The 21,200-nt window shown below is 51.6% G+C and overlaps 2 protein-coding genes across 3 annotated transcripts in view; both read left to right on the top strand.

Annotated features, from left to right (window-relative positions):
• ARL8B (ADP ribosylation factor like GTPase 8B) overlaps positions 1 to 14,230 on the top strand; it is a 29,479-nt gene extending 15,249 nt beyond the window's left edge. The window contains exons 2-7 of one of the 2 annotated variants that reach the window (XM_007529943.3): positions 6,193 to 6,273; positions 7,539 to 7,612; positions 8,365 to 8,458; positions 9,955 to 10,022; positions 10,309 to 10,379; positions 13,384 to 14,230. In XM_007529943.3, coding sequence (XP_007530005.1) covers positions 6,193 to 6,273; positions 7,539 to 7,612; positions 8,365 to 8,458; positions 9,955 to 10,022; positions 10,309 to 10,379; positions 13,384 to 13,433 — 438 coding nt within the window. In that variant the 3' untranslated portion in view covers positions 13,434 to 14,230. Of the gene's footprint in view, positions 1 to 6,192; positions 6,274 to 7,538; positions 7,613 to 8,364; positions 8,459 to 9,954; positions 10,023 to 10,308; positions 10,380 to 11,187; positions 13,042 to 13,383 lie in introns of those variants that run through there. The other variant, XM_060180787.1, reaches the window with a different exon arrangement.
• The window catches only part of ITPR1 (inositol 1,4,5-trisphosphate receptor type 1), a 405,769-nt gene that overhangs the window by 106,665 nt on the left and 277,904 nt on the right, over positions 1 to 21,200 (top strand). The gene's annotated exons all lie outside the window — the stretch shown is intronic.

Raw genomic sequence — 21,200 nt, 5'->3', positions numbered from 1 at the left:
AAGTGTTTCTAAGCCCCAGAAACAGCAGGGCACAGGCGAGTCTCTGGGACTCCTCCAGGGCTGCGAGGCTGGTCTGCTGGCTCAAGAGACTTGGTGAGAAATTACAATGGAGGGGAGCTAGGTCAGGTGGAGGGGGCCTTTGAGCAAAGCCATATACTGTGCAAAGAGGAGCCGCCGCCCCCCCCCCCCCATACTGGAGGACGGAGCCCCTTACCTCTCCCTCTGAGAGGCAGAATGGAATTTGCCTGTCTCCCTTGGTGAGCACCGGAGCCAACCCTGCACCCCATCTTAGCTGAGGCTGGGAGCCGCTGGAGTCATGCTGGTGGATGGGTGCTTCTGTGAGTGCAGAGCCCTGGTGGGGAGCTGTCCCTGCAGCCTTTTCTCTGGAGTAACAGGAGGAACTGCCCGAGTCTGCCTGCTCAGAGTCACATCACAGAAGGGAAGCAGCCGGGGCGAGTGAGCTGGGGGGGAGGGGTTCATGTGGTGCTGGTGTCCCCCAGAGTGGCAGCTTGGCCACAGTCACGGAGCGGGGAGGGCCTCCATGTGAGCAGGTACAGCCCAGAGCCAGCTGTGCTCCAAGCTTCTCAGGGCGGCTCCTTGACTGGCAGTGTGGCTGGGGGGTGTCTCTGCACAGGGGCTGTCATCCACATGGGTGGGCCTCACACCCACCACCACTTCTGCTGTAAATAGTCTTTGACTTTTTCTTATCAAAATAAAAGGAAAAGATGTTGCCAGGAGTGGGGGGGAGGGGCCCTCATACAGGTCCCTGTTGACAAAGGACAAGAAAAAGCCAGTGAGCCCTGCAGTCTCCGTGCTCTCAGCTTAGTGGGGGGTGCACCTTGGGGAAGATGGAGACACTGGAGAGAGCTCGGCTTGGGGTGACCGTCGCAGACCAGCGAGTGGCAGCCTCAGACTCAGGAAGACTCACCCCAAGAACAGAGCAGGGGGGCAGTGGATGCCTGGGGTGCAGGTGGAGGGGCCCTTCTGCAGTGACAGTGACGGGCTGACACCCCCTCCTGAGCTTGCTTTCAAAGTACTGTGAGGCTGTGCCCCCCCCTCCCCCCAAATAAAAAGCCAACCTGAGTGAGATGAGTGAACAGAGGTGGTGGCAGTGCACAGAGGGCTGTGGACACGGCCCAGGCACCCACCATGGTGTCACAGCTGCTCTGTGTCCAGGGGCTGGACAGCGCTGCATGCACTTCCCCAGCTGTGTAGACGCCTCACCTTCTTCTTCTTCTAGCGTTTGCCCTTCTTCCGTAGCCAGTCAACAGCATCAGGTTGAGCCTGATGTAAAGTTTCGAGACCTCCTTTGAATCTGGAGAGGTGGCAGTCGTTGACTATGTGGGTCATAGTCTGTCTGGAGCCGCAGGGGCAGTTCGGGTCGTCTCTGGCTCCCCAGCGATGGAACATAGCGGCGCACCGGCCATGGCCTGTTCCATAGCGATTGAGGAGGGCCCGATCATAACGTGCTAGGTCAAAGCCGGGTTGACGCTCGCAGGGGTCTGTGATGAGGTGTTTGTTCTTGACCTCAGCTGACTGCCAGCTCTGTTTCCAAGAGACTGGAACAGAGAAGTTCAGTGTAGGCATAGGGGACCAGATTGGGTGACGAGACGTCAAGCGTTGACACCTCACCAAGCTCACACAGCACCCTGCGGACCAGAAGGAAGCCTTTGGCACAGAAGGAGTCTGCACCGTGAGCCGTCGGCTGTGGGTTTTGAATAGCTCCCATGGGTATTACTCAAGCCCAGCCCCAGTTGAAGGAAGCTCTGGACTGCTGTGGGTGTGTTTCAGAGTCAGGTCAGCTTTAGCATTTCATAACTCAGTAGAAACATTTTGATACTTGATCCGAGGAATGGTTTCTGTTTGGAATGCTGACCCATTTTGGGAATGTGGGCCATCTGAAGGGGGAAAGGCCTTAATTGACTGTGGTCCTGAGGAACCTGAGGTTAAAAATAGTCCTTTCTTGCTGCTTGATTCTGTATGGTAGATGCCAAAGAGACTCTCCTCTTCCCCACACAGACTCTTTGGCTCTTTGGGAGAAGCTGTTTATCTTCTGCTGACTGCCTGTGGAAAGGAATTATGTCTGTAGCTGACAGTAAATTCAGGCTTGCACTTCAGACTGATATTAGCTGTTGTATTTCAGGGATTTATTTAAAGAAAGATTGTCCAAAGGGTTCTAAAATGGGAAGCAAGTTATCTGGTCCCTGAAACGCCACAGTGGTGAAGACTGTTCTCGACCCTCAGAGTGTGCTGCGGGGCCAGCTCAGGAACTGTGGGTCTCATGAGGAGATGTCCTGGGTCGGCATCCAGTCAACCTGGGAAGGGGGAGAGTGAGCCAGAGCTAGTCCCTGACGCAGACACCTCCCGACTGCAGCAGACGAGAGGGGCCGGGAGCAGGCCCGTTGTCTCTGGCGCTGGGTGGCCTTCGCTGACAGGTGACACTTGTCACCCCATTGCAATTGTTATTAAAGGCTTTGTTTAGAAATAATTTCGATAGCAAAGCCACAGAAAGAAAAGCTTCCTCAGGGAGCTCTGTAGACCCTTTAGGAAGATGAGTCACTGGACCGTTTTCATGTCTTCAGTCTAACACTCTAAACAGCTGAGCTGTTTCCGCGATTCTTTATGTGAATATTTGGGTACCTTGTGTTTCATCTTAGAAAGCCCCCCTTTTTTATTCATAAAATAAAAAAGATCGACTGTAGCTTAACAGGAGTGTGTATTAATACCATTCCCGCCCCCAAAAGTCTGTGTCCCTTCCCCAACCCCCACGCCCCTCTATTTAAGATGAAGACGAGAAGCAGTGACGAGCCCACTGCAGCGTCCTCCAGTGCAGTGTGGCTGGGCTCAAACCTGGGATGTGCCTCTCAGTCACTCTGTTCAGGTCCAGGTGTGTCCTGCTTCCCCCTTGCACTGAACGAACACTCTGGGGGGGCAGCCTGAGGCCCTGGGACTGTCCTGCTCCCCCAGAAGTCTCCCCTGGCGCAGCGCCTGTTCCTGCTCTCACTTAGTCTTTCTTCGTTGGCAGAGCTGGGCATCACTCCTCCTCACTCACTAATGGCAGCTGGAGTGTCAGAGCCATTGAAATACTGCCAGCGGGTCCACACAGCTGGCCAGAAAACTTACGTTTACAGCGATCACTTCACTTTGAATTCATAGGTCTTGGAAAGAAAGATGACTAATTTCTCTTGTCATTTATTGGCCATGTCTTCTGACTTGTCAAATGTGTGAACTTTGGCAAGTAAACAGTTGAGTCATAGTGTGTGTTAAAACAAAGACACTCTGCTCAGCATGCGAGAGAAGTTTGCCCTGGCCAAGAGGAGACTCTGCCATGCTCCTTACTTCACTCTGGTTTTACAAGGTAGCTGGTGAAACAGAACAAAAACATCCGTAGAGAAAAGAACCAGACTTTCAGTGTGTATTTTCTAGGATTTGGAATTCTTTCACATGACTGTTGAGACAGGAGCTTTATCCCACTGAAAAGGGCTCGTCACAGATGGTGGCTGGCCCAGTCCCGTGTCCCTTGAGGCCTCTTGTCCGAGCAGGTGTGTTGCCACCTCTCTTTCACATTTCCTGTAAGGGTCTGGGCTGTGGCTGCCATTGGGCAGATCAGACGGAGACTCTTCTTCCCCGGCTCAGCTCGCTCATTTCCCAGAGCAGTTTCAAATCGAGTCTCCTCCTCTTTGAACACTCCCACTACAGCCCTTGAGTGTGTAGGGCTGTAGCTTCAGTGTGCTCTCTCTCACAGCATCTGAGGGCGAGTGAGTGAGCGAGTGTGTGTGAGTGTGTGTACACACACACACAGGTGCATTCCAGGGGGAGATTGCACTCACAGAGCCCCTCCAACACACTGTGGTGTCTGTGGAGTGGCCGCCCGCTCCTGCCTGTTTGCTCTGGTTCCTCCGCTCTCCCCAGCCCCTCTTGCTCCCTGAACTCTGGGCTCTGGGACAGTCTGTGCAGCCTTTGCTGTACCCTGAGTTGGGGGAGAGAGAGCCGCGTTTCTCTCCTGCTGTGGGCATTGTCTCCTGAGGTGGAGTAAAGCACAAAGCCTGCGGAAGGAAGGGCCTCTGGAGCCGCTCCTCCCTCCTCCCTCTTCCCTGGGTCGGGCGTGGCCGGAGTCCAGCCCTGAGTGGCCGGCAAGGGGCAGCCGCTCAGGAGATGCGCACAGCGCCATGTTGCTTAGCGTCCTGGCAGTTGTGTCCAGGCCAGTTCCCGGGTGCTGCCTGTGGACTCTGACATGGGGGGTGCATTGGTGACAGCAGCCCCACCCTCCCCACCACAAAACTAGTGTCGTCATGGATCTGTGCTGTTAACTGTCCATGTATATGTGTGTGTGCTTCTCTTAAAATTTATTTATCGGCGGGAGTAGACAGCATAATTGGTTCTGCAGAGACTCTCGTGCCCAAGGCTCCGAAGTCTCAGGTTCATTCCCCAGCACTGCCAGAAGCCAGAACTGAGCAGTGCTCTGGTCTTTCTTTCTTTATGCCTTTTCTCTCTAAATCTCTCATTAAAATAATGTACTAAGAAAACTGTAAACAACAAAACAAAAACAAAAAACCCCGGCTCCCCACCTGCAGGGGAGTTACTTCACAGGCGGTGAAACAGGTCTGCAGGTGTCTGTCTTTCTCTCCCCCTCTCTGTCTTCCCCTCCTCTCTCCATTTCTCTCTGTTCTGTCTAACGACGACATCAGTAACAACAACAGTAATAACTACAACAACAATAAAAAAACAAAAGGGAAAATAAATATAAAATAAAACTTAAAAACTGCTTGATGTTAATTAATCAGTTTATATAAAATGACACTATAATTGAGTAATTTTTTTAAAGTTATTTCATGAGATGTATAGAGAATATTGCATGAAAGAGAGAGTGAGCGTGTGTGTGTGTGTGTGTGTGTGTGTGTGTGTACACCAGAGATCAAACATGGAGCGCCCAAGAGAACCAGGAGCCTCAGGCATGCAATCGTATTTTCTACCAGCCAAGCTGTTTCCCCAGCCTTAAGTAATATTTTTAAGCATCTGTTTGAATTTGGCTTTTCACCAGTATAGAAATAAGCCCTCAGTTACTGGGAGCACAACTGCCAACTGAGTGCTGTAGCTCTTCACGGCAGGCTTGAAGAGGGGCAGAGAGGTATGTGCTGCCAGGCACAGTGTGAGATGCTCCCTGTCTGCAGTGTTTACCCTGCAAGCCGCAGGGTACCTCAGCTACTCAGAGTCAGCTCACCTACTGTATGCATACATGGACTTAGCAAGGAAAAGGTAGCCAGCCTGGCTCTAAGAATTGGAGAGAAACTGTGGTGGTAATTGGGGCTGAGGGGACGTCACAGAACTTTGGTGGGGGTATGGTGTGGAACTGTCCCCCTGTGATAGTCTTGTAAATCTGCTACATTGCTAACGAAATTCCAAAAACAAACAAACAAACAAACAAACCCTTTCCAGCAGGGGAGAAAAATGCCAGCTGTTTACAGAACATTGTGTTGTATTGTGTTGTGCTCAGAAGACGGGTTAAAAATTCCAGGACCCGACTCCCTGGTTTTCAGCCACACTGGGCCAGCCACGGCCAGCACTGAGGGTGCAGAGGGAGGAGGCCGGGCCGTGAGGGCCTCTGTGAGCCAGCCTCCCACCTCAGTCACTTTCTTATGGGAGCTGCTAGAGCTGCGGCCCAGCCACAAACTTGTCTGGCCAGAAGGGCCCCAGCACCTATAATTCAGGCTTTTAAAGTTTTAAAAAATGTTTTATTTATTTAGTGTACAGAGCTAGAAATGGGGAAAGGAAGGGGAGAAAGAGACCTGCAGCCCTGCTTCACTGCTCCTGAAGTTTCCCCCTGCAGGTGGGGAGCTGGGGCTTGAACCTGGGTCCTTCCTTACACATGCTAACACATGCATTTAACCAGGTGGGCTGCTGCCCAGCCCCAGTTGCTTTTTTCCTCCCTCCCTCCCCCCCTGTTACAGGCTACTTACGTAGTTACGGAAGAGAGAGAGGACAGTCGCTGGCATGTCCGATGCCGGGCTTTGCATGAGCACCTCACCCCTGCACATCCAGCACTCGGGCCCTGCGCCACCTCCCAGGCTGCACCACAAAGCCCCGGTCACCTAAGAAAGCAAGCTTTCAGTATCGGCGCTTGCAGGCTGCCGCTGGTCAGGCATGTGAGTGAAGCCCCAATCCGTCTAACTCGCGCTATCTTCTTCTGTTCAGTCAGGTCAGTTCAGTGAAGACATGATCCCCACGGTGGGCTTCAACATGAGGAAAGTAACGAAGGGGAACGTCACCATAAAGGTACGTGCCGCGCCTCCTTCCTGCGCTTAACTGAGCCTCCCATTTCCTCTGCAGCATTCGTGGTGCCTAGCTGCTGAGAGGGCTCACTCCAGAGGCTGTGCAGGTCGGCTGCTGCCATCCTCTGACTTCAGTAGTTCAGAAGCTGTCGGTGGAGTGTTGCTGAGTGCCCATAAAAACTGAGTTAGACTGGCAGACAAAACGTTTGGGATTCACATGTTCCCAGGAAATACAGTCCCATCTCCACAGTATTTGGGACTCAGTACTGCGTTTTTTCGTCAACATTATTTTGTATTCAAAGCTGATTTATGTATATTATCCGCGGTGCAGTATTATATTTGCGGAAAACCAACTTTCACGTTCTTTTTACTTCTAAAGACCCTCAAACAAAACTTTTAAAACAGGGAAAAGATTGACCACAGTGTTTTCAGAGTCTGCGCTGGCAGACTGGCGGGGCCTGCGTGTGAAGCTTTTTTTTTAACTTTGTGTTTGGTGAAATGCTTGATCAGCAGTCACTTCTGCGACCTGAGTCCTGGAGGCCTGGAGGCCCAGTACTTGTGGCTCCCAGAAGCTGCTCGTGAGCTTCCTTCTGAAGCCCCTGGTTTATTCCCACTCGTGTCTCTGTGCAGCGCTGGTGTCCGGCTAAGGTGGATGCCTGCCTTGGATAAAGGCCAGGATGCATTACGACTTGTAGCTCAGGACCCTCCAGAGGAGGCAGTGACAAAGTTCCTGTGTGGGGTTGGGGGGTGGCTATCCTGTGCGCAGCATGATTTTTAATAAGAAAAACATCTCCCCAGACTATTGGCCATGTTTTTGATTCACTCATTCAAAAGGAGGCATCCATTACTAGCCAGTGGACAAACTTTAGTAGAACTGCCAAGAAAGTTTTTCACATCTGCTTAAGCTGATCTTCTTTGAACCCGGCGCAGCTTGTGCTAGTGACCTTCTGTGAGCTTCCAGTTTGCGAGTGACCCCCAAGAACCTGTTCAGACCCAAGTTTCTTAGGGCCACTGGGGCTCTAGCATCGCGGAAGGGATCCTGTCTGCCCGGTCTCTCTCCCCTCCTGCTGCTTCTTCCTTCAGTCTTATTTGAAATAACCTGTGTAAGAATGTATTCCAGCAGCCCGGGAGGTGGCTCTGGATGGGCCGTCAGACTCTCGAGCATGAGGTCCAGAGTTGGATCCCTGGCAGCACAGGGGTCAGGGAGATAGATGCTCTGGTTCTCTCTCGCAAACATTTTTAAAAAGTGTTCACTGTCTTGTTTTAAAGATCTGGGACATAGGAGGCCAGCCCCGGTTCCGGAGCATGTGGGAACGGTACTGCCGAGGAGTCAATGCAATTGTGTAAGTCCCCACACCCCACACCCCACACTCCCCAACCCCCCAACCCATGAGACCAGGCTTCAGTGCAGTTTGCCCTTAATACTTCTGAAGGCTCAGCCGGCATCCCAGGGATAGCAGCTCTTAGTAACAACTTCTGTGCGAACCTTCAATAACTTAATCATAGGGGTGGGGATACATAGCATAATGGTTATCTGGAGAGAGTCTTATGCCTGCCGGAGGCTCCAAATCCCAGGTTCAGTCCTCCGTACTATCATAAGCTTGAGTGCACTGAGCAGTGCACTGGTTTAAAAAAAAAAAATAAGAGGAACTTAATCATAGCTTGGGAGGTTGACGTTATTTCCTTCTGTTACCTTACTTGGCCCAGAGTTAAGGGGTACAGGGATTTCTCGCTCATAAGTCCCTGTGGACAGTCTGTGTAGGAGGCATTTGGGGTCCAGGGCTCGGCTCTCCTTTATCCAGGACTGTGTTTTGATTCACAGCTTATGCAGTGTGAATCTTAAGACCATCAGAAACCTGCTGTGGTCTGGGAGGTGGCACAGTGATAAAGCTTTGGACTCTCAAGCATGAAGTCGCAAGTTCAATCCCCAGCAGCACATGTGCCAGAGTGATGTCTGGTTCTTTCTCTCTCCTCCTATCTTTCTCATAAATAAATAAAATCTTTAAAAAAAGAAAAAAAAAAAAAAGAAACCTGCAATCTTGGGTTCATCAGGACATGTGGAGAAGACGTACTGACATCACTATTTCTCTCACAGTTACATGGTAGACGCTGCCGATCGTGAAAAGATAGAAGCATCTCGAAACGAACTGCACAACCTTCTAGATAAGCCCCAGCTGCAGGGAATCCCAGTGAGTATGAACACCTGTCATGTCCCGTCTGTAGACCTAAGGCCCTGGTCTCCCCATGCGGCATGAAGGCCACGCTCCTGCCCCCTGCTGGGCACCGTGTGCGTGCTCACACGCTGGGCGCGGCTGGAGACGTGTTCCCTGCCTGCCGTCCTGGGCAACAGGTTTGGTAGGAGAGGAAGCTGAGAGGCGCCTCTGTCACACGGCTCCAGTGACGGGTGCCCAGGAGAGAGAGGCCCCTGGGCCTAGGAGTAGGAACAAGGGTTGGTTGGGTCTAGTTGGAAGAGGGTGGGTTTTTGACGAAGTGATGTTTGAACCAACCTTCCAGAGGTGTGTGTGTGGCAGGTGGTGACCGAGGAAAAGAGCGCTCTGGGCAGGAGGAAACAGATCTCTGAGGGGTGGTGGGCTGCTGGATTCCCTGCCCTGCCCCCAGGAGCAGCCTCTCCCAAGGTGGGGATGCAGTGGAGCGAGAGGAGGACTGTGAGGAAAGCCGTCTAGGGGCCGCATGGAGGGGTCCTGGCAGGTTAAGCCCCGTGGCTCAAGGTGGCAGTGGGCGGGGTGGAAGGAGCCGGGTTTGGGGGGTGCTCTGGAGCACAGTCCCCCAGCCGTGGGGGGGATTGGCAGGGAACTGGGAAGGCCTCCCCGGCCCCTGGAGGACAGGCTCAGATGGAAGTGGTGCTGCTCACGGAGCAGGGGCCTCTGGAAAGCACCTGAGGACATGCTCTCAGTGTCTGCATCTGGCTCCTCAGCCCTTGGCACCTCCCGACGGCCCCTCCCTCCAGCTGGTGGCCACTGGGACTCAGGAGGCTGTGGGGAGCTTTGCAGCCTCTGAGGCTCAAGACTGCAGCCGCCTGAGAAATCCAGCGGGACACGTCCCAGGAGGTGCCGGCAGGTAGAAAGCGCCTTGTGGGGAAGCTGGAGCTGCCACTCCGTTAGAGTCACACCCTGCCTTGGCTTGAGGGGTTGTAGTCACAGTTGGCTGGAGGCTTATTTCCAGGTAGCAGAACGGGGGGCCAGGTGGTGGGACACCTGGTTGAGCGCACATGTTACAATGTGCAAGGACCTGGGTTCGAGCCCCCAGTTCCCACCTGCAGGGGGAAAGCTTCACAAGTGGTGAAGCAGTGCTGCAGGTGTCTCTCTGTCTATTACCCTCTCTATCCCTCCCTTCCCTCTTGATTTCTACTATCTCTATCTAATAAATAAATAAAGAGAATAAAAAAAAATTTTTTTTTTAAGTAGCAGAACGCACACCAAGACTTAGAGTGTTTACTGTAGAATTTCCCAAGCACCTGTTGGTGTGTAGGGCTAGCTCCATGGTGAGGGTTAAAGTGCCCACCTGAATGCGAATTGGAGTGGTCCTGGGAATGGCGAGACTCTGGCCCCTGTTGGGCTACACGGGGAGCCGGAAGATCTGACATGGTACCGTGATGATGTCCGTGTGATACACTTCTGATGTTTTCTTATGTGGAATCTGACTTCTCGTGTGTTTTCTCTTAAAGGTGCTAGTACTTGGAAACAAGAGAGATCTTCCTAACGCCTTGGATGAGAAACAGCTAATTGAAAAAATGTATGTCTTTCTTCACACGAATGACTGTGTGCTGCAGTGGGGCTCAGTCCTGCTGTTTGTCTGCAGCTGTGTAGCACTGCCGCCTTGTCCAGGAATGGCTGCAGCACAGCTTTAGGGAGATGAACTTGCCTAGCAGATGAGTGAATGTCTCTACTTTGAGAAGCAGTGATTTTTAAGTAGAATGAAAGAAAGGGAGGAAGGGAAAAGAAAGCGAAGTGAAAAGAAGCAGAGAGGTAAGTCACGGGAGTTCCAAACAGACTCACTCCCCCCAATCTGCTTTTTACAGGAACCTGTCGGCTATTCAAGATAGAGAAATTTGCTGCTATTCAATTTCTTGCAAAGAAAAGGATAATATAGGTAAGAAATGACTGGGGTTTTCAGAAGCAATAACTCAATGAGAAGGGGTTTCTAGGGTTTCTCACTGTTGGTTATTGCCATTTCTGTGTAAATGATGCCCTGTAGAGGGTGCTGTTACTTTTGCCTCTGGAAAGAGGGGGCATTTTGGGGAACAAATAGGAGTGTCTTGAGTCAGCTCTATGCTGTATATTCAAGGTAAATGCAGTAAAGACACAGGGACACATTCATGTGACATTGATGTATTGATTGTTGCAGGCTAGTAACAAGCCGTGCCACATAGCAAAGTGACTTTTTTTAAAGTAACACTTCACACACACACACACACACACACACACACAAATGGTCTTAGGCACTATAGCAATTTTGTGTTTATTTTAAAAAACATTTTATTGGCTTATTGTATGAGACAAAAGAGGGGTATGGGAGATAGGGAAAGAGAAAGAGGGACACCTGCAGCCCTGCTACACCATTCACGAAGCTTCCTTTCCGGAGGTGGGGGCCAGGGGCTTGAACCCGGGTCCTTGCGCACTGTACTGTGTGCTCAGCCAGGCGCACCACTGCCCAGCCCCTCATTTTTTGTCTATAAAGCCTGCCAGTCACTGCAGTGTTGTCAGCACTCTGCTGGAAGGGAAAGCCCCAAACACCCTTCATCTGCTCCATGTCTGTGAATTGATTTCCTGCCCCCTCCCCAGCAGGGTACACAGACAGCGGATGGGTGCTGGGGAGGCTGGTGGGCCCTTCTGCCTTACGCTGACCTGGCTGGCTTTCCCCTTCACCTCTGCTTCAGGCGGCTTCTCCTCTGTTTCAGTTCTCTCACAAAGAGACACGTGGCATCCACGTGCCTTCCACCTGTCCTCCACAGCCAGTGCGACCTCTCCTTAGCCAGCGTCACCCCAGGACAGCGTTTCCACATCAGGTCACCTGCTGGTGTTCCAGGCACTGTGAGTTTTCAGGAACCACTACAGAATGTAACTCACCATCCTTAGAGAAGTGTGCTTTTCTCACTCCTGTCCCTTAGCTGATTTAGTAAGGGACTATTTAAAAAGTGTAACAGAGGGAGTCGGGTGGTAGCACAGCGGGTTAAGTGCATGTGGTACAAAGCGCAAGGGCCGGCTTAAGGATCCCGGTTCAAGCCCCCGGCTCCCCACCTATAGGGAAGTCACTTCACAGGCGGTGAAGCAGATCTGCAGGTGTCTCTCTGTCTTCCTTTCCTCTCTCCATTTCTCTCTGTCCCATCTAACAACGACATCAATAGCAACAACAGTAACTACAACAACAATTAAAGTGTAACAGAATAAAATGCAACCAGTAATGCCGGCCTCTTGTGTCTAGGAGGCTACCCTGCTATTTTTTCTTTAGTCTTCTCTGTGTTGGTTCCATCAGGTTTATCTCTGCCTTAGCCCCTAGCCCTCAGACACACTCTGCTGGGCTCCGAGCCTTCGCAGGTTTAGCTGGTGCTGTGCTTCCTTGAAAGGTCACAGGAGCCCGACTGAGAGCCCACCAGCCCCTCACCAGTCCATGGGCCCCACTCTCAGTCCCCTTGCTGACCTGGTTCTGTGGGCAGAGTCTCAGGGCTTATGTCCTTTTCTTCTGTGCCCTGGCTGTGAGTGCCACCCCCAGGGCTGAGTGCCACCACCCAGTATTTGACCTTCTCCTTGGGTTTACTTTGCTCTGCAGCTGAATTTGGAACCTTTTTCCTTTTATCCCTTGTCAGCAGCTGCTTGAGACACAGGCGCACAGGGTCCCAGAAAGAGGCCCCAGAAAGCACTGCCAGCCGGGCTCTGATGCCTGTCCCCATGCTGTTGGGTAACCTCAGGCCTCTTCTCCCTTTGTCTTCTGCTGAGAGACTCTGTCCATGCCGCACTCTACACAGACCTCTGTCACCTTGTTGAGTCTCCTAAAATGAGCTAATAGCACACCCTGCTGACAGTTCTTCCCACTAAGGATGGTAGAGTCCAGACCCCCAGCGTCCTGGCTTACACACAGCACCCTCCGGCTCCCTCTGGCCCTGCACAGTTCAGGGGGAAAAGCCGCTTCCCAGGAGACACTGGGGTGGCATCTGTCTGTCCTGCCTGAGGGTGGCAGGTGGCATGGTGGCCGGCCGACGTCAGGGGGGCTGTGCTTCTGTGTGTCTGCACTTCTCAGGCCTGCGGCGCTGGGGGTGCCCCACTGCTCTCCACAGAGTTCTTGCGTCTCCCCCTCTTGTCTGGGGCAGACAGGGGCTCCCCAGCTGTCCTCCCTGGCCCTTACACAGAGTGCCTGGTCTTATGGCAGTGAGCAGAGTTTTGAATGATCGGGTGTACAGACCAGGGGCAGGGGATACAGCACAGTGGTTCTGCAAAAAAACTGGGGTGCCTGAGGCTCTGAGCTCCTGAGTTTAGTCCCCAGTACCACCCCATAAGCTAGAACTGCACAGTGCTCTGACTCAGTATCTCTCAAAGAAAGGAAAAACAATTTAAAGTAGAAGGTGCCCCAGGGGGCGCAGCGGGTTATATGCACATTGTTCGAAGCCGTGTACCTGCACAAGGATCCAGCTTGAGCGCCTGGCTCCCCACCTGCAGGGGGTCTCTTCGTAAATGGTGAAGCAGCTCTGCAGGTGTCTCTCACCCTCTACCTCCCCATCTCCCCCTCCCCCCTCAAATTTCTCTCTGTCCTGTCCAAATGGCGGCACACCCAGTCAAGTGCACGTATCACCATGCACAAGGACCTGGGTTCAAGCCCTCCCTTCCTCCCTCCTTTCCTCTTCCCCTCCTCCCCTCCCCCCCTCCCCCTCCCCCTCCATTTCAATTTCTCTGTTCTACCAAATCAAATAAATAAAGTTAAAAAAATATTTTAAAAAAAGAAGAAGGTGCCCAGACTATCCACACACAGTGTGATCAGACTCCTACTTCCTGGAGGGCACGGAGGCGGCTGGGGACAGGCTGCTTTGAGGCGTCGCCTCTGCCCTCTGCTTCTCAGCTGCCGCGTCCTGACGCCTTCACCTTTTCTCCCCTCTCCTCCTCAGATATCACACTGCAGTGGCTTATTCAACACTCAAAGTCTAGAAGAAGCTGAAGCTCATCTCCAGTCTTCCAGCCCTTCCTGGCCGTGACCCTAGAGTTATTGTCTGTTCCTCTGAAGTACTTCCCAGAATCTGGCCCTTCCTACGCCCAAGAAATCGCCTTTTCCAGAGTTCATTTCTCATGCGCACTGCTGGGACGTGTGTCCTTCATCCTCCATGGAGAACCAGCCAGAGGTGTCGCCAGGTGGCACCCTCGGGCATCTCCTGCCCCTGTCTTGAGCCATGTGTAGAGCTTTTTAGACACAGAGATCACACCTCGTCCATCTCACGTCAAGAAAACAGCATCTTTCTGTTTCTGGCCTTTCTGGGCCACTGTTTTATATCGGTTTTGAGTAAACGTCTGTCTGTCTGTCTGATGATTCATTGTAGAGTCCAGTAGCTTGATCCCGACACTGGCTTGACACAGCATGAAGTCTCTAGTGCCACAGTATTCAGGAGACCCTTAGCCTGGCTTGCGTGGGCTGTAGGCAGCAGCCTGCTGCTCTCACCAGTGCATGTGAGATGTATGCCCACACCCTAGGACTGACTGAAACCCACGGTCTGCAAGAGCGAGCGGAGGCCCCGGGGCCGAGTGGGGAGTGGCTCTCTGGAAGTGCCCTGCACCGGGACGTGGAGGTGCTGGGAGAGCCGGGGCTCGCTGCTCTATCCAGCTCATTACTACTTATTTCTTCCCTTTTTTCCCTGGTTGAACACACTTTTTCTAAGGGGTTGGGAATTGAAGTTTTTTTCTCTAGAGCTTTCATGAATTTAGAGCATTCCAGCGATGTAATAAAACCTGTTACGAACACCAGACTCCGCTCCCACACCTGTTTGTTCTCTGCTGCTGGCGGGGGCACGTGATGTGGCTTCCTGTCCTCCCAGTGGGGTGATGGAGCCCGTGCAGTGTTTGCCCCCTCTACTGCTCATGGCAGCTGTGGTCCCTCCTGGCCTGGTGCCACCAGGTGCCTTGATGCCGGTGACAGCCCTAACCTGCGTGCTGTGTCTGACACAGTCCCTCATGGGGGGCTTGTGGGGTGGCGGATCCTAGCTACCCACCAGGGGCTGATGCTGTCACTGTTTTGTGTGTTCAGTACGGAGACGTCAGCCGTAAGCGGCTCTGTCTCACAGCTCTGACCAGCATGTGTTTGGGGGTGACAGCGAGGCCCCCTGGCACAGTGCTCTCTGAGCTGCGTCTTCCTCATTCCTGGAGGGAAGTGGCCCTCTGGAGTTAGCGGGTGCTTCCCAAGAGAACGCCCGGCTTCCTGAAGACTGTCCCCTGGCCACGTTTGTGACGACTAGAACCTCGGCCTCAGCAGCTCTGCTCTTACTCTGAAGCTTGTCGCATTCACCCGAGGGGACAGGTGGCCGCGTCCTCCCCAGGACTGTGTGTGACACTGGCTGTGCTGGAGGAGGAGGGGGGACGAGGACGCCCAGACCCAGCCACCAGCGCCTCCCTGCGCCCAGCCTCTGCATGTGGAAACCTAGCCAACGTTGTAAACACATGACACCTTTTTGTTTCCGGGGGATACATTTCTCCTCTGCTGGCCGCTCTTCTCAGCTTTATCAGTAGACTCGCACTCTGGGGCGGGTGCCGTGACAGTTCTGACCATGAGTGTGCCAGGAGGGTCCCTGCCAGCCGCCCTGTGGGGAAGGGGCCTGTGAGTGGGGGGCCCTCGGGCTGTTCTAGAAAGAAACTGGCTCAGCTTTGAAAGCACTGGGTCTGTGAGCTTGTGAAACTAGAAATAAACTTTTAAACCAGACTGGACGCTGTGGTGGTCTTTTGTCAGGAGGATGGAGGACCTGCGGCCTTTTGTAATGTAAATGGCTGTGGGAGGTTGTGTCCAAGACGAGTGGCCAGAGCAAGGAGAGCTGTCATGGCCCGCCAGGAGACACAGGGCTGCCTATTCCTGCCACAGTACCAGAGACACGAGATACTTACTCAGCATGCGGGGATTCCCAGAGAGACGCTTTTTAATTTTTTTTATTTGGGGGCTGGGCAGTAGCACACCGGGTTAAGTACACATGGCATGAAGTGCATGCACCGGCATAAGGATCTGGGTCTGAGCCCCTGGCTCCCCACCCATGGGAGGGGGGTCGCTTTGAAAGTGGTGAAGCAGGTCTGCAGGTGTCTGTCTTTCTCTCCCCCTTTCTATCTTCCCCTCCCATCTCTGTCCTCTCTGTCCTATCCAACAATAACAATAATAGCAACAACAATAACAGCAGCAACAAAATGGGAAAAATGGCCTCCAGGAGCAGTGGGTTTGTAGTGCAGGTTCCAAGCCCTAGTGGCCCTGGAGGAAAATATATATACATATATTTGTTAATCATTTTAATGAGATACACACACGCACAGAGGGAGGGAAAAACAAACACCAGAGCGCTCTGTTCAGCTCTGGCTTACAGTGGTGCTCAGGATTGAACCTGGGACCCGTTGGTGCCTCAGGCATGAGAGTATAACCATTATGCTGTCTCACCAGCCCCAAACGTGCTTGTGTGTTTCAGCCTTTTTAACTGCATGAGCTGAATCCTGGGGGAGGTGGGAGATATGGGAGAGGTGGGTACAGGGAGAAGGGTTGGGAAGCCACTGGGCCTTTAAGCTGTGGTTCCAGCACCTGACCTGTGCTGAGGGCAGCTGTGGCTTCAGCAGAGCAGCTGCGGAGAGCATGTGGCCTGCTGTGCTCTCAGAGTTCAGCTCCCTGGCTCCCCTGCACCCACATACACACCCTCAGCCAGCCAGGCCTGGGAAAAAGCATCTCTAGGGCAGAAGCCTGGAGGATGACAAGCAAGGGCTCTTAGGCTGCACTGGTGGGGCCAGTGAGTCAGTCCGTCCCGGGAAAGCTCTGAGAACACCCCGTGCATACATTCTCCAGGTACCCCCACCCCTGTTGTGTTTGCTCACAGAAAAAGGGGAGAGGGAGAGACGCCAACACACCACTTACTGTGTGCCGCCAAGGCTCAGGCCCAGCCCTTGCCCCATTGAAGGAAACTAACCCAAAAACAAAAGATGAATAAAAATAAATGGGCCAGTGACCGGGCTCAGAAGCTGAGTGTTTCTCTCCTCACCGCTGGGAAGGCCTTGCCTGCTCCAGGCCCGCTTCCTGCTGGGACAGGTGTTTCCTGCTGCTAGCAAACCTCCTCCCACCACTTCCGGTCACCAGGCAGCTTCGTAAAAAGGGTCCTTCTGGGCGGTAGCGCAGCCGGTTAAGTGCACGTGGCGCAAAGCGCAAGGACCGGCATAAGGATCCCAGTTCAAGCCCCCGGCTCCCCACCTGCAGGGGAGTCGCTTCACAGTCGGTGAAGCAGGTCTGCAGGTGTCTGTCTCCCCCCCCCATCTTCCCCTCCTCTCTCCATTTCTCTCTGTCCTATCCAACAACGACAACATCAATAACAACAACAGTAATAACTACAACAATAAAACAAGGGCAACAAAAGGGAATAAATATATATATGTATTTTTTTTTAAAGGGTCCTTCTGGGAGTTGGGCGGTAGCGCAGCAGGTTAAGTGCATGTGGCACAAAGTGCAAGGACCAGCACAAGGATCCAGGTTTGAGCCCCTGTCTCCCCATCTGTAGGGGAGTCACTTCACAAGTGGTGAAGCAGGTCTGCAGGTGTCTTGTCTTTCCCCCTGTCTCTCACCCCCCTCTCTCCATTTCTCTGTTCTATCTAACAACGACAACATCGATAACATTAATAGCTACAACAGCAATAAAAAACCAACAAGGGCAGCAAAAGGGAAAATAAGTAAAATAAATAAATAAATGAGTCCTGGCTGGGAGTATGGATCGAATGTCCATGCAACATGTTCAGTGGGGAAGCAATTACAGAAGCCTGTCCTTCCACCTTCTGCATCCCACAATGACCTTGGGTCCATACTCCCAGAGGGATAGAGAATGGGAAAGCTATCAGGGGAGGGGAGGGGATACAGAGATCTGGTGGTGGGAATTGTGTGGAGTTGTACCCCTCTTATCCTATGGTTTTGTTAATGTCTCCTTTTTTAAAAATAAATTTAAAAAAAATTTTAAAAAAAAGGTCCTCTGCAAGCTCAGACTGACAGATTGACAGGGACTCTGAGGCTACATAGGCGCCTGTGCTATATGGGCCCTGGGTCAGATCGATGTGGTAAACAGTTCACTGTATTTACATACTTTCTTTAAATTTGGGAAATGCTCTCTGCTCTGATCCAGCTTTCTAGTCCTCAGCTGTAACACTGTCTCCCCAGACAGCACTTTTAGTTCACTTGCATGTTAGTTGTCGGGCTCAGGCAAAAATTACTCAAGTCATGGGCCCCTAGGAGCATACCTTACATACTTTCTAGCTTCTTTCCACACTAAGATCCCTATTCTCATCTGCTCTATTCCTACTTACTGTTTCCTGTTTATTAAACGTTTTGTCCTGCTTTATATTCTTTTTTGAATATAAAATATTTATTTATTAATGAGAAAGATAGGAGGAGAGAGAAAGAACCAGACATCACTCTGGTACATGTGCTGCCGGGGATTGAACTCAGGACCTCATGCTTGAGAGTCCAATGCTTTTATCCACTGCGCCATCTCCTGGACCACGCTGCTTTATATTCTTACTGCCTCTCAGCCACCAAGTTGCAGATGCCACCATGATTCCATCCTGACTTCCCTGGGCAGACGACCTCACCAGTGTGTCCCAGAACCTCATCTCCCCAGGTCCTGCCCCACTGGGGAAAGACAGAAACAGGCTTGGGGTGTGGATCCACCTGCCAATATCCATGTCCAATAGAGAAGCAGTTACAGAAGCCAGACCTCCTTTCTTCTGCACTTCAAAAAGCATTTCGATCCCTACTACCAGAAGGGGAAAATTATTAGGAGAAGATGACTACAGGGCTCTGAATCTCAATTCCATCAGGATCGGGGGGGGGGGGGGAAGGACACTTGAAAGTAGCAATATGTGTGTAGGTGTGACTTAGGAAGAGAAGGCAGGGCCATAGAGAAAAAAAAAACCTGAACAAATAAAAAATATAAATGCAAATATTTATTTATAGAAATAATTGTTAACCCATATCTGTGACCTTGGAAGAACCACTGCACTTTCTAGTGGAGGGAACAGGGACATGGAACTCTGGTGATGGGAATAGTGTGGAATTATAAACCCTGTTATCACATAGTTTTTTAAATCAATACAAAATCACTTTTAAAAAGGGGTGTGTGTGTGTTTCTATAAGGGCTGCCTGGGGCAGGTCGAGGATGTTGCTGCTTGTAGGTAGGCAACCTCATCCTTTATTCACTCATTTCTCTCTCTCTCTCGCCCTTCCCGCCCTCCCTCTCACCCCCTCCCCACTCCCTCCCCTCCCCCCTCCCCCTCCCCTCCCTCTCCTCCCCCACCCCTCCCCCTTCCCCTCCCTCTCCCTCTCCTTCTCCCTGTCCCCCTCTGCCTGTGGGAACTGTGGAGTTGCCCACTGAGCAGGGACCAGAGCTGGGACCAGGCTCCTCAGAGCTGTGAGCCGATAGCATAGTCTGCGCCTCTCTGAGCCCCCTCAGCTCCTGGCTTTCTACCTGTAGAAGGCAAAACACAGGATTTCTGATAAAATTCTTCCCCTCAGCAGCCTAGCAACTGGAGAGGAGTGAAAGCAGAGGGGTTCAGTGGTGGCACACCTGGTTAAGTGCACTGGTTACTGTGCACAAGGAGCTGGGTTCAAGCCCTCGTTCCCCACCTGCAGGGAGAAAGCCTCACAAGTGATGAAGCAGTGTTGCAGGTGTGTGTGTCTCTCTCTCCCTGTATCTCCTTTCCCTTTTGATTTCTGGCTGGCTCTATCCAATGAATAAACAAACATTTTTTTTTTTAAAGTGGAGAATTCAGGTGGGAAAGGCTCCCTCCTCCTCCCCATGACCTAGTATCCCTGTGAAACTACTCAGAGCCCAGCACACCCCTCTCCTGACCTCAGAGTGGGACAGAGTCATGGGCTGGCTGGCAGTTTCTCAGCTACTAATTTACAAATTGAAAGAAATTCTGTGAACAACACCTGGGCTTGGATTTTTGAAAGCTTCTTTCTCCTTTTTCTTCTTCTTCTTCTTCTTCTTCTTCTTCTTCTTCTTCTTCTTCTTCTTCTTCTTCTTCTTCTCCTTCTCCTTCTCCTTCTCCTTCTCCTTCTCCTTCTCCTTCTCCTTCTCCTTCTCCTTCTCCTTCTTCTTCTTCTTCTTCTCCTCCTCCTCCTCCTCCTCCTCCTCCTCCTCCTCCTCCTCCTTCTTCTTCTTCTTTCTTTGTCTCCTTCTCCTTCTCCTTCTCCTCCTCCTCCTTCTCCTTCTCCTTCTTCCTCTTCCTCATCTTCCTCTTCTTCTCCTCTCCTTCTTCTTAAAAATTTCTCCTAGACTTGCAGGGAGATAATGACATATTCCCCAGTACACAGTGGGAAAATGGGAACCCACAGCCAGTTTGGGATAAGTTGAGAACTAGGGCAGGCGGTGGCGCACCTGATTAAGCGCACACACTACAGTGCACAGGGACCCAGGTTCAAGCCCCTGGTCCTCACCTGCAGGGGGAAAGCTTCACAAGTGGTAAAGCAAGGCTTCAGGTGTCTCTGTGTCTCTCACCCTCTCTATAACCCCCATCCCTCTCAATTTCTGGCTGTGTCTATCAGTAAATAAATCAATATTAAAAATTAAAAATAATAATGACCATCCCAAGAACCATCATCATACAATGTGGAGGGGCCATGTCCACCCAATGCCTTTCTTCTTGCCCCATTTTAAACGTCCTGGGGTTGGGTCCAGCCAGGCAGACACCTTTCCCGTGGTGAACTCCCCCTGCAGGTGGGGACCAGGGGCTTGAACCCGGGTCCTTGATCATGGTAACATATGTGCTCAATTAGGTGCACCAGCACGCACCACGTGGCAGTGAAGTCAATAATCTGATCTGCAGACTCCTGCCTGCTTATTTTTTATTAGTGATTTAATAATTAACAAGATTGTAAGGTAACGGGTACAATTCCATACGGTTCCCACCACTAAAGTTCTGTGTCCCATCCCCTCTGTTGGAAGCTTCCCTGTTCTTTTTTTTTTTAAGAAAGAATTTATTTATTTATTCATGAGAAAGATAGGTGGAGAGAGAGAGAGAGAGAACCAGACATCTCTCTGGTACATGTGTTGCCAGGGATTGAACTCAGAACCTCATGGCTGAAAATTCAGTGCGTTATCCACTGAGTCACCTCCTAGACCACAAAACTTCCCTATTGTTTATCCCTCTGGGAGTAAGAACAAAATTCTTTATGGGGTGCAGAAGGTGGATAGTCTGGCTTCTGTAATTGCTTCTCTGCTGGACAAGCGTGTTGGCAGGTGAATCCATACCCCCAGCCTGTTTCTATCTTTCCCTAGAGGGGTAGGGCTCTGGAGAGGTAGGTTTCCAGGACACATTGTTGAGGTCATCTGCCTAAGGATGTAAGGATGGAATCATAGTAGCATCTGCAACTTGGTGGCTGAAAGGCGGTAAGATATAAAGCAGGACAAATTGTCCAATAAACAGGAACTCAAAGGTAGGAATAGAACAGATGAAATTAGGGGTGTTTGTATCAGAAGAAGCTAGGAAGTCTATTTTAGGTATGTTCCATAGGGCCTGTGACTAGTTATTTTTGCCTGAGTCTGATAGCTACCTTTTAGGTGGACTAAAAGTATTGTCTGGGGAGATTTCAGAGTTTCTAGCAAGACTAGAAAGCTGGGTTAGGGCAAGACCCAAACATAGTAGCTGTGTCACCTCCCAACATCCCAGCTGGAGGGAGACAGTTGGGGTGATGTGGCACAGGTCACGCCTGTGCCTG

Source organism: Erinaceus europaeus, chromosome 21 (genome assembly GCF_950295315.1).
Source record: "Erinaceus europaeus chromosome 21, mEriEur2.1, whole genome shotgun sequence".
Lineage (NCBI taxonomy): Eukaryota > Metazoa > Chordata > Mammalia > Eulipotyphla > Erinaceidae > Erinaceus > Erinaceus europaeus.
This window is presented reverse-complemented; position numbering and strand designations above follow the sequence as displayed.